Raw genomic sequence first — 12,923 nt, forward strand, 5'->3', positions numbered from 1 at the left:
AAGAGCAAGGTGTGGATACAGACCCCATAATTCGGCATATTCTGCTGCATTCCAATATCAGATTACTAATAGTTGATTCCGTTCATTTGTCTTAACTATCTGTTAAACTATGGGTAACTGGTATTCTTACTATATGATGTTTTTGTTTGTCTTAACTGCAGAGTGGTGGCAGAGCCCAAACCGGTAAAGATCAGCCAACAGAGCGCCCTCCTGATTGCAAGCAGCAGTAGTGTTTAGTTGTGCAACAACAGTCCTGGATATATTTTCTGTTAGCGGTATAATTACTGTAGAGTCTCTGGGTTATTTTAGTCATAAGCTGCCGTTTTACATTACTATTGTCCGGTCTCTTCTTCCTGTCTTTTTTTTGGGGCCTATGCTTGGGATTCTTGGGTTACTTTGTGTTGCCCATTGACATTGCTATTACTTCTCTCTCTCTTTTTTGGGGTTTTATAAGAAAGTGATGAGGATCTGTGTCATTGTCCATATTAATATGAAACTAATTTCATTCGATTGCTATTATATGAAACTGTTCAGATCATTTCAATTGCTATGATTATTCTATCAAGCTAGTTGCATTATGTGAAATGGCTTATTTGATGATAACACATGATGTCATGATGGGTGATTGGCGGATAAATCATAGGTGATTCGCGTTAGTCCTTTGCTTTCTGCTGATGTTTTGGGGGTCTCTGCCTCTAGGTTGATTGTAGTGTAGTTTCCTTTTCTGTGTGTTGGCCCTTTGTTTTAAAAAATCTTTTTATACCCATTTTCCTTACTCTTAACTTTAACTACCTATAAAATGGATGGATAAGAAAGTAACATTGAGCAAGCAGAAATGCCACATGATAAAACATTAAAAGTGTTTTTTTTAAAGTAAAAAAACATTAGAAGTTTATTTCTTACATTTTCTCTCTTTTCTTATGTGCCCCTTTCTACATATCGCATGGCATTAGGAGAATATTAAAAGTTTATTTTTTACAAAAATAGAATATTTAAAAGTGACAAATGACCAAATAAGTTGACAACCTTCCTGACTATGTTTATTAATGTTTACAAAACTTTGATTTCTTACATGTCATATCAAATGTTGTATATAAAACAAAACAGACTATTGTTTACATCAATGAAACTTGAGGTGCCAATATAAATTATCATGAATACTCTATCACTCTCCTCTTTAACTAGAATGACTTCTTGGTTCAGTTGATTTTTGCTTTCTTCATGCTCCAAGCATTCAATCTTGTGATCTTAACAGCGGAAGTTCCATTATTGAAAGCGTATAACATAGCCTTATCATGAATTGCTAATGTGGGATAAACTCTGGCTGTGATGCAAGCCCTTCCTTCTCCACCAAAACTCTCCACCACAGAATGATCAATCTGTCAATGTGAAAAACTTTTATTAATTTGCTCGGAATAAGACAAAATGACCAAATATATATAGATATTATATAGAAGAAACAAAAATATATTTCAAATTGCGTTTGTGCATGTTGACTTCTAAATGAAAATTAGACTATTCATTTTATGTTTTTATAGTAAGACGGCTCGTACTTTAACATTATTAAGTCAAATTTCAAATATAACTTAAAATCCGAGTCTAACAATCTTTATTTTTATGAATGAGATTACAAATATTGATTAACATAAATCTATTTTCGTATCTTGACCAATATTCAATCACAAATGTTGACTAAAGAAAACTATTTACATATCTTGACCATTCATATTAATATCAAGTTAGACAATTTTGATGGGTCATAGCAATTGGTCTAAAGAAATAGACTTTTTAATATTTAACTGAGTTAATTAATGCTCTTATAATTTCATAAATTAGTAAAAGAGTTAAATAAATTGTCTTTAAAAATATATCAAATTTCGATTTTAATCTCTATACATTTTTTTTTTCAAACTTTTGTCCCACAAATTGTTAAAAAGCAAAATTTTTGAGAAATTAATATTTGAAGAATTTTTTAAAATAAATTAAAAACGAATTTTAATATATTTATTAAAATTAAAAATGTATTTAACCCTTAACTTAAAACTTGTGCTTACCAAACTTCTTAGTGATAGCTTCTCATGAAGTGGGTCCACGTCCACAAAAGTCCCATATGTAGTCATATCATTCTCTTTATTCAAAGATGACCTATCAAAGTATTAATATATACACATATGAGAATAAGACATGTTAATTTTAGTTAAAAATTGGTGCAGAGGGATAGAGAATATACCTGCTTTGGTCGCTGCACATGAGAACCAAATTTTTATGTTGATATCTGAATATTCTAAAAAACACTGCTGTATACTCTTGTAAACCTTTAGAAGCAACTACTAGCAGACCAAATGGTCCTACCCTCCCTTTTACGGCTGCACCCTTTTGACTACACAGAATTTGGGGATCTATCATATGGTCCAATATTTCAGCCTTTCCAACATCATTCACTTCAAATGAAATTTCAACATCAGCCTGTGGAAAAAACAATATAATAAGTTAATATATTTTATCAAATCATGGATACCCTTATCTTATATAGGGGATATTTAATCATCTACAATATTATTAATTAAAATGCTTATTAAAATAGAATTATCATGTAATATTAATTATGTATCAATGCAAGATTAATTTTATTACCTGTACTGGATTAACACCAGTAATTGGAATTAGTTCACCTCCTTTGATAACCTTGGTGGGCCAATTGACTGGATTCATACGTAGATTTTCAATTTCCTTCACCGGCCATTGCACCAACTGTTTCCCTGATTTATGAAGCCAGATAGCCCTTGGAATAGTCTGCAAAATAAATTCAACAAAGTTTAACACACTTTTTCTATTCAAATTTTTGGGTCAACCTGACTTTATTACATAGAGTACTAGTCTAGACTATATACTATACCATATATATATATCACAAGCCATGCTCAATAAATTATACAACAATTTATATAACAATTTATAGACATATACCATAAATTATTTTTATAAACTTTTATGAACAGTCTCATAAATATTCATGTACGTAGATAAATTAATATATATTGCATTAAACAAATATAAACTTACATGGATTCCAGACCATCCTTTCTTGACATCATCAGCAACACTTGAGGATTCATTAACCCAACCCAACAAGACCCTTCTATTCTTCCCATCATCAAAAAAAGTTTTTGATGCATAATATTTTCCATAATCATATCTCAACTCAAAGTATTGGTGGTTACCCTCCAAACCATGATTATCAGGAACAAAAATATCCTTAACAGCATCATAAGTTCCAATCAAATAATGATCATGTTTTGTATCATCCAAACTAACCTTAAGCACATGCTTAACATAATCACCATTCACAGAAGTATCAACACCAATTGTTAATTTATTTTGATTCAACACTGGATAAAAATCAGGACACTCCCACATTCCTGTTCCTTCAGCTGAATGTAAAGGGTGTTTGGCTTCAACCCAATTAACAAAATTTTTACTTTTGTACAAAATTGCCATTCCCTTAGTATTTATTTTACTTCCAATTAATACCCTCCAAAACCCATCTTTTCCTAACCAAGCAGTGGTTGGATCTCTAAATGAACTTGAATTAATTTTATTAGAAAAAGTAGGTTGCATTAATGGATTTTTTGGTGATTTTTTCCATTCCCTAAGTAATGGGTCAGAAATGTTTTTGGGTATGGCTAAATTTTGAACTTGGTGATTATTTGGATCAATTCCTGTGTATAAAATTACTGGTTTGCCACCAGGAAGTAAAGTGGCTGAGCCTGACCAACAACCATTGATATCTGATGGTTGAGATGGGTGGATGGCATGATCCAATGGTGTCCAATTCACAAGATCTTTTGATACTGAATGGGCCCACACAATGTTTCCCCAAACAGCACCTTTTGGATTGTATTGGTAAAATAGATGATATAGTCCTCCATATCTCATTGGTCCTGCAAAAAAATTAATTAATCACTTTTAATTTAAATTTAGGACATTATTAAGTATAACATTTTTCATCCAAAAAGTGTGGAAAAGAACAGAACATCAACTTTTAATTACACTAAATATATGAGCTTAAATTTTATACACAATTGGTATAAAAAGTTATAAATAATCATCAAATCATAATCAATTATACGTGAAATTTTAAAAGTAGATAAGATTAAAATTAAATATTTTTAATAATTTAATAAATATAATTGTTTAGTAAAATAAAAAGAATTTATCATAATCATGTATATGAATTAAATCTTTAGTCTATTACATAAAAATATGCATGATTTTCAATATAAAAGAAGAGCAAAGAGAAGGGACTTCTTTAATTGTAAATTTAACTAAGAAAACAAAAAGAACTTCTTAATAAAATACTCATTTTTTGAGAGTCAAAGAGACAAAAAGCAAAATATGTATTTAATATTTTAATTATTATTAAATTATTTATCTCTTTCTCTAACATAAATGAACCCTCAACCTCAAGTACTTAAGAGAATACAAACTCAATTTATGTTGTCCCACTATAGAAAATTTAGATCTTAGATTTGAACATTAATTACAATCATTTTGACTATACTTTGATATAGCATTGTTAATTTATTATCAAATGGGTAGGCAGTAGAAGTGGGACAAGAAATTAATGCAAAATGTTTGAAGAAAACTTAATAAAATCACAATGGTTCGTCGTATAAATATAGTCGAAAGAGAATTAATTATGAACTAACCATTGGGGTCTGCATGTCCATTTCAGCATAACATGTCAAATGACAAAAACAAGCAAAGTAGAAATTAGTTAGAAATATATAAATAATTAAAATATTTAACACAAGTATAAGAGAGAAAAATTTACAAAGACTTATATATATATATATATATATATATATATATATATATATATACATATATATATATATATATATATATATATATATATATATGTGAAATATATATATACCATTAATCCAATTTTTGAGAGGTTGAAAGTGATAGGCAGTTCTATAAGGTTGATTTGAGGAATATTCAGAAGATAAACTCTCATCAAGAGTTGTATAAACATGATGAGTAGCTTCAATTGGAATAACATAATTTCCATAAATGAGAGAAAAGAAAGTCACCAATAAAATTGGAGAGATGGCCATTGTGATTTAAGAGAATAAGGTGAGGTGTGGGAAGTTTGTGCTCTATCTTCTATCTATTTATAGATTCAAACTATATAAACAATTTGCTTCAAAATGTCTTCAATCTTGACTTTTCTATTTCAATAATTAAAAAATTATAAATTTAATGCGCGCAACTAAATAATAGTATATAGTTGGATTTAATTATAATTGCATTGTGTACCATGAATGTTTTTCTTTTAACTATATACTATCTCATGTGTTCCCATTTATGCATAAGAAAATATTATTATTCGATCGCAAATTGAAAAGGACACAAGTCCAAGAAGTGAATAATTTTTCAATTAATAAACAATTTTTTGAAAGAAAACATCAAAGAAGAAGCATCCACGAAATTATGTATATCTCAAGTTTTCTTGGCTGTTAAAAGTCAACTTTATTGGAGTGTAATGAAAACTAATAACATTCGCTCTGTCAATGGATTTCATCATATAGTCAACAAAATACAAAGAGTATTGTATTATTATTATTATTAATTACTTTTCTTTCATAATGATTTTTCTATGGTTGTGTGCAACTTGCTCACGTTTTATATATTAATATATATATATTTTTAACATTCATATGTAAAACTTGGCCAATGTATGATCACAAATTTTGATTATATCCCAACAAGGGGTTTAATTTTTTTGAGAAATCCCTTAATATCCCTTTAGTAAATTAAATAATTATTGTAATGCATGCATATATCGTGGCATATACATACATATATTCAAGAAATCAAATATATATCCAAAAAGTAAGACAAAATTGTCGAGGTATTTGACGTGGATATCCAAAAAGTGTGATTGGATTTGCATATGGTGTGCGGTGGCTGACAAAGAAACACAGGAAACAAGTGAAAGGAGTATGAACTATATATTATATCAATCCATATGTAACTGCTGAAAAATATATTAATAATTAAAATTTTATATATCTTTAGCTTTTCTTTTTTACATGAGTAATCTATATATAAAAAAAATTATACATTGTAGACTCCAAGTACCCTTCCTAGGATTGAGGAGCATGAATAGATTAGTTGCTTTCCTGCTTAATTAGATATAACTTTTTTTTAATAATAATTGATTGTGCTTAATTGCTTCTTATTAATTCGTTTAAAACTATGGTTATAATAACTATATAACTATATGTGTGTGTGTGTGTTGTTCTTATCTACAACAAATCCCAATAGATATGAATATTATGTGAGTCGACGTTTTCAACTTACTTTTTGATCCATAATGCTTGTTCTTATAAGGTCAATTAATGCATATCCATTTAAAGGAGATAATGTTGAGATTTCTCGTGAGTGTAATAATACCCAACATCTTTTTAGTAGAATTTCAAAGTTACTAGAAAATATTTCTAATTTATTTGCTTCAATTACCATTTTAGATTTGTGCTTGAAAAAAAAAATAACATTTTTAGGTTTGTAATTGCTTGACTTGAATGGGTTTGGCAAATGTTTAGTTTTCTATTTTATTGTTTAAGTGTTAAGTAAGACATGGGACTTAAGGCCATTTTTGTCTTTAGTATTTTTTTTATTTTTTTGTTATCTCTAACTTTTTCAAAAATCTACAAATATATGTTCGAATTAGATAATTTAAATGTGTATTTTATACATCTAAATTGTTCAATCAAGCACATTAAAAAAAATTGAATATTAGAGTATAGAAGACATTTTTATTTTCATTAAAAAAGTCATTGTTTTTAATCTTTTGGGTGTGTAATTTTGAATCTATGGTTTGCCTCTTAGACCGACTAACTCTTTTAAGGTGTATTGGGCCTTTGGTGTTTCCCACCCGGCAGTTATAATGGAATTCCTTTGGAAAAAAAATTCACACGTGTTTAATTGAAAATAGACTGAAGGAGGGGAATTGATGAAATATTTTAAATAAAATGTGTTTGATTCAATTTTTAAGGATCGGAGAGAATTAGAGATGGAAATGAACTAAAATTTGTTATAGAATTTAATTTGTGGTTCCTCAATTTTGAAATAATTTTGAAAGGAGGAGTAGGAAGAGTTCAATATAGTTAAAAATTCATTTAAAATCTTTTTTCTTTAAAATAAACACAAAAATATTAAAAAAATTATTCTCTTTCTTCTCTTTTAAACTAAACACATCTATATTCTTCTTCTATTCTCTTCCCTCTACTAAAATATTTGGCACTTTAACTAATCACATACTTTAGATCAAGATATACATACTCAAATTCACCTAATAATAATTTTTTTGATATAAACATATATTGTTTTTTATAACATAGATAGATACATATAGTTGTTTGGAACTAAACTAACTCAAAACACGATATTTAATTAGGTGCAATGGCGAAGTTAAAGACCAAATATAAATACTAAATTAAATATTAAATATATTATAAATAAGTAATTCCTTCACAATATTGTTTACTAATACAAAATGAGTAGATTTTGACAAGGTAAAGTAGTAGAAATGATTTCATCTCCCAAATCAGAAGTAGTAATTATAAATATATTTAAAAAAATATAATAACACATGTATCTAGTGCGTCCTAACTAGAGATAGTAATAGACTAGGTCGTCCGTTAGGGGTCTATGGTCTAATCTATTTATGGTATGGTCTGACCTAACCTATTTAATAAAAATGTTAGGCTCAGGCTATTTTTAAAGCATATTTGTTTAAATAGATTATGCTCAAGCTTGTAAAAAAAAACATATTATGACTGACATGCCGACCTATATATATTTTATTATTTATTAATATTATGTTTATTATTATATTAATAATATTATTTTTTATTTTAAATTTTATCAATTAGGTAATTACTCAGTAGTCGTTTCATATTCGATAGTCATTCTATATTTGATAGTCGTTCCATATTCGGTAGCCATTCAATTAGTCAATCACTCAGTATAGTCATTTCATATTTGTTTGAGAGGTAATAATGTATGCGTTTGTTTCAAAAACAAAATATATTCTTTGAAACTAAAAATTATTTTTTAGGGTTTAAAGGATGTTTGTTTCAGATTTTTTAAAATTATTTTGTTAGAAAATTTATTTTTGGTTTAATGTATATAGGTATGTACATTGATATATGGAGAGCATCATGTGGTATGAGTAGAATATTTAAATGTTTTAATATGAATAAAGCTTTTAAATAGACTTCTATGTCAAGTCAAACTTTTAAAAAAACTAAGTCAGACAAAAAAAGTCTATGATAGACCATAGGTCAGACTTAAGTCTAAAAATTTAATCGTAGGTCAGGTTCAGGCCTTTCAAAGTCTGACCTAACCTGATCTATTCTCACCCCTAGTACTAACAAATATTATTTTTTATGTAGTGTACCCGTATATGTATTATTTTAATTTTTATATACATCATATTATATATATTAATATATAATATATTATCATTTTCTTTTGTGACAATGACTATTATATCCGAACAAGAGATGTCAACTTCTTAATTTTGCCCCTTCACTCTCAAATATACTATTGATAGTTAAGATTAGATAACAAAACAACACCAAAAATTGTTAGTTCAGATTTTGATATGGGGTTGTGTACCACAACTATGTTAAGATCAATCTAATTTAGTTTTTATGGATACAATGAGCTGAATTTATGGTTACATTTTAAGATGATCGTTAATAAGGAACAACTAATCATTTGGGTGTGGATTATGGAACTATGATGTTTCGAGCAATCATAGTAAAATTGTTTATACATTATTATCAATGATGTCAAGTTTTGCTGGCAGAACAGTAACGGAACAATGTTATATACTACTATTTCATTACTTAAAAAAAGTCTTATTTTAAAGAGATTAATGACTACATTGTTATTATAAAACTATTTTACACAAACAATCGACCACAATTATTTATGGTGTGGTTATTATTTTAAATAATTATAAAAATATATTAATACATCATAATCAATGATTCTTGTTGACTGTCTAACATTGTATACTCTATTTTAAATTATTAGATTCATTTTGTTTTTTTTTAACTGTACTTCCAATTTTACAAAAAAATGTACTTCAATTTAGTATTTTAGTCTTAAAATTAAGAGGCGTTAATGCTCATTTATTTGTGGGCCTTCAAGGCTTCTGTTTTTGTCATCCGGAACAAGCTTAATACCCATTTCTTTGTGGGGCCTTCTATGCTAAACAAGTGACGTGACCGCAGAGGCCCAATATCTACATGATAATATTGTCTTCTTAGTTCCTTCTTCTTTTATTGAAAGTTGGATTTCATACTTCACAGTGGATCCTATACCCCCTTATTTACAAAATTTAAGTTTGAAATGTTTAAAATAGCCTTAAGTAAATCGTACAAATTAAAAGTATCATTATACCCCCATAATTTGTATTTCTTCACCAAAAAATTTAGAAGGAACTAAATTTTTGGTAGTCATTTTTAATACCGTAAATTTCATTTTTGAAATTTCAGGGAGTTTCATCTAAAAATATGAAATTTTCAGAAGTTTCATCCAGAAATTTGAAATTTCCAGTAATTTGTTTTCAATACCAGAAATTTTAAATTTTTGGGTAAAATTATCGGAAATTTCATTTTCTGAAATTTCTGATATTGACTCATAACTATCAGAAATGTCATTTCTCATCGAATTTTTTGGAACAATGTTTTTTTTTTCATTCTATTTTTTTTAGTGAGGACCAGAGCGAGTAATGATAATAGTTATTCGATTTTGTCGGTCAATCTCTCTTGACCATGATATGACACCTTCTCGTGACTCAAAAATTTTGATCAATTACGAATGTTTCAATCAAATCTATACATAATGAATGTGTTTTTTCCACCCCTATTTAAAAAAAAAAAGGTTAAAAAATTCAACAACAAAAAAATACATATCGAATTTTTGAAATTTATGGTCGAGTAAAAGTAACTACCAGAAATTTAAAAAATTTGAAATTTACGGTATTATAAAATTAATTACCGAAAATTTGTTGGCGAAATTTCTGGTAAACAAATTTTATAATTGGAAATTTTTAAAATGAAATTTCCGGTAGTTATAAATTGTGTGCCGATTTTTAGGCAAAATATTTTACCGAATTTTTAGGCAAAAAAATTTTACTTACCAGATATTTAATTAAGGGTGTCAGATTTTAAAGTAACTTTTTTTTACTATTTACAGAATAAAAATGAAAGAGATAATTTTGAATTTTTAATAATTTAGGAGTATACGTCCAATTGAGGGGTACGAAATTCAACTTTTTCTTTTATTTCCTCTCATCTCGTTTAAGTCTATTAGTTAGTGGTGACATACTTACATATGGTATTTAGTTTATAGCCTCAAAGTGACTCTAGTTTTGTCATTTCATATGTTAAATGTGTCTATGGATAAAGCTGTCGATCAACTTGTATAACAAGAACATTGAGATATGCTCTTAATTAAAGACGGACTCAAATTTTTTTTAATAATATACTGTAATCTTTAAAAATTTACATTGATATCTTTAATTTTGTATATTAAATATTTTAAAATTTGATATTTGTACTTTATATCTAGAATAAATAATCAGTTTTTTTACAACATATGAGGTGACACCACCCACTAAAAACATTAAGACATCCAAAAACATAGCGCCTCCAAAAAAATTAAGACATCCTTGATGAAAATCTTACTCTGACCGTTTTAATAAATTTACTGGACAAAAAACAAATTATTTATATAATTTACATTAACCTTTTAACATGCTATAAATATTAATATTTTGTGGTCTCATAAATATTTTTAGGAAAACGTTGTGCAATAAGAAACTACAAATAACGAAAACATACGGTTATAGAGTCATTTATTTTCCACCCACTCTTTCATGTCTTCCGCAATCAGTTAACCTTCTCTCAAAACCAATTTTGTTCAATCTCTCAACTATTGTAGCAAATCAAGTTTATATAATTTTTAAAAATCCATTTGCACTATTGAATAACACTTTCAATTTTTTTAAAATCATATGAATAACTAAATAATTCTATTTAATTTGATAAGTTAAATTAATATATGAAATATATTATATGTAAATGAAAAAAACTACCATTATAAGAAAAATATATATTAAAAAATATTTAATTTATTAAGAAGGTTAAACTAATCTTCATATTTTTATAATTTTAATAATTATTTTATTTTTAAATATTATAGTTTCAATAAATTTTTTTAATTCTTAGATTATAAAACATAATATAAAATTACACTTATGGTAAAATCATTCGCAGCTAACTCTTTATTTTCTCGTCAAACTATATTTTTATTCTATTTTCTTAATTAATATTTATATTTTAGTAGATTTTAATTTTTATATTTGTAACTATATTTTACGAGGGTAAACGAATAAATTACCTTTTATTGTGTGCTACTGATTTTCAACTTAGATTGTATGCAAAATGATATGGTAAAATTTCGATTTAACTTATCATATTTTGTTGACCCATAAAATATCAAATTGAGACAATAAAATTATAGCTTATCATATTTTGTCTTTCTTTACTTTATATAGTGGAATAAATATAATTATTTTATTGATAAATTGGTAATATGAATTTGGTAATTTATTTAGATAATTGGTAATGAATTTGGTAGTTAATGTTAACATACTTATAAATGTTTTTCAAAAACTAGTAATAAATATTTTTTTTTACTCAAAATAAAGAAGAATTTAATCAAATAATACTAAGATACACTGGTTTTACCATCAAAAATTGTATTATAATATATTATGTTAAATAGCACCCGCGGTCCCTTAATTTTATTTAATGTTTTAGTTTTTTTTTTTCACTTTGATCATTTATTTTTATTTTAAGTGACAATTTGTTTTTTTTATGATTTAAAATGTTTACAATGTTATCATTCTTTTTACAAAAATTCAAAAAATTAATCAAAATTTTTAAACAAAACCCATAAAATTAATTATCATCTTCAATATAATGCAAATTTCATCAAATACATAACTCAAATATTCAAATAAACTCATATTTTTATCTTCAACAATATCAAATTTATCAAATAAAAAATAAAAATGTGAATTTATTAAAGTTATGAATTTGATGAAATTTGCATTATATTAAAGATGATAATTAATTTTATGGGTTTTGTTTGAAAATTTTGATAATTTTTTGTAAAAAAAATAATAACATTGTTGATATTTTAAAATATAAGAGATCAAATTGTCACTTAAAATTAAAATAAATAATTAAATTAAAAAGAAAAAAAAAAATAAATGACTAAGACGTTAATTTAAATTAAGATAAAAGACTGCGAATAATATTTAACTAATATACTATTATTATAAAAAAAATTATTATAATATACAATTAACAAATTTATAGATTTTTTTACGGTCAATAGTAAAATATATGGTACTTCCTCTTGCTCATATTGTAAATTATTTAAGATTTTTAATTTATACATTAAATATTATTGATATTATGTAAATTATTGTATATTTTCCAAAATTATTCTCGACTCTCTTATGTTGGTCAATTTTTTATTTATTTACTCATTGTAACAAACTTCCATAATAATTGAAGATATAATCTATAATGTACATTCTTGATATTTTTAAAGAAAAATAAAATGAAAAATTTGTTTTTCTTTTAAAACAAATTAAATATAAAACAAAAAAAATAAATTTTAATAATATGCTATAAAGTATTTTCAAAATTACTGGATCGGTCAAATAAAGTTAATGACATCTGATTTTAACACATATTTATAATATAAAACACATACAAACTAAAAATAAAATGTCAAAAGCAAAATATTATATATTTGTA

At 26.1% G+C, this 12,923-nt stretch overlaps 2 protein-coding genes across 2 annotated transcripts in view; one reads left to right on the top strand and one right to left on the bottom strand.

Annotated features, from left to right (window-relative positions):
- LOC101514065 (nucleosome assembly protein 1;3-like) overlaps nt 1-230 on the top strand; it is a 3,325-nt gene extending 3,095 nt beyond the window's left edge. The window contains exon 13 of the mRNA XM_073364248.1: nt 162-230. Within this exon, the coding sequence (XP_073220349.1) occupies nt 162-230 (69 nt within the window). The remainder of the gene's footprint in view (nt 1-161) is intronic.
- A 784-nt stretch (nt 231-1,014) lies between these two features.
- Nucleotides 1,015-5,163, bottom strand: LOC101513089 (beta-fructofuranosidase, cell wall isozyme-like). Its single transcript, XM_004486782.3, has 7 exons — nt 4,940-5,163; nt 4,710-4,718; nt 3,064-3,941; nt 2,635-2,793; nt 2,231-2,466; nt 2,055-2,145; nt 1,015-1,379 (listed from the first exon to the last, which is right to left on the bottom strand). Exons 1-7 carry the CDS (start codon nt 5,121-5,123, stop codon nt 1,200-1,202), a joined length of 1,737 nt encoding a protein of 578 aa, XP_004486839.1. The 5' UTR covers nt 5,124-5,163; the 3' UTR covers nt 1,015-1,199.
- Nucleotides 5,164-12,923: the final 7,760 nt, after the last annotated feature.

This window comes from Cicer arietinum, chromosome 1 (assembly GCF_000331145.2).
Source record: "Cicer arietinum cultivar CDC Frontier isolate Library 1 chromosome 1, Cicar.CDCFrontier_v2.0, whole genome shotgun sequence".
NCBI lineage: Eukaryota > Viridiplantae > Streptophyta > Magnoliopsida > Fabales > Fabaceae > Cicer > Cicer arietinum.

What these genes read in the sequence shown, in the direction of transcription:
- LOC101513089 (XM_004486782.3), bottom strand. Translation starts at nt 5,123, where the DNA reads ATGGCCATCTCTCCAATTTTATTGGTGACTTTCTTTTCTCTCATTTAT. An exon ending in CTGGTGTTAATCCAGTACAG is followed by an intron (nt 2,467 to 2,634) that starts GTAATAAAATTA and finishes TTTTTTCCACAG; the next exon opens with GCTGATGTTGAAATTTCATT. An exon ending in ATGTGCAGCGACCAAAGCAG is followed by an intron (nt 2,146 to 2,230) that starts GTATATTCTCTA and finishes ATACTTTGATAG; the next exon opens with GTCATCTTTGAATAAAGAGA.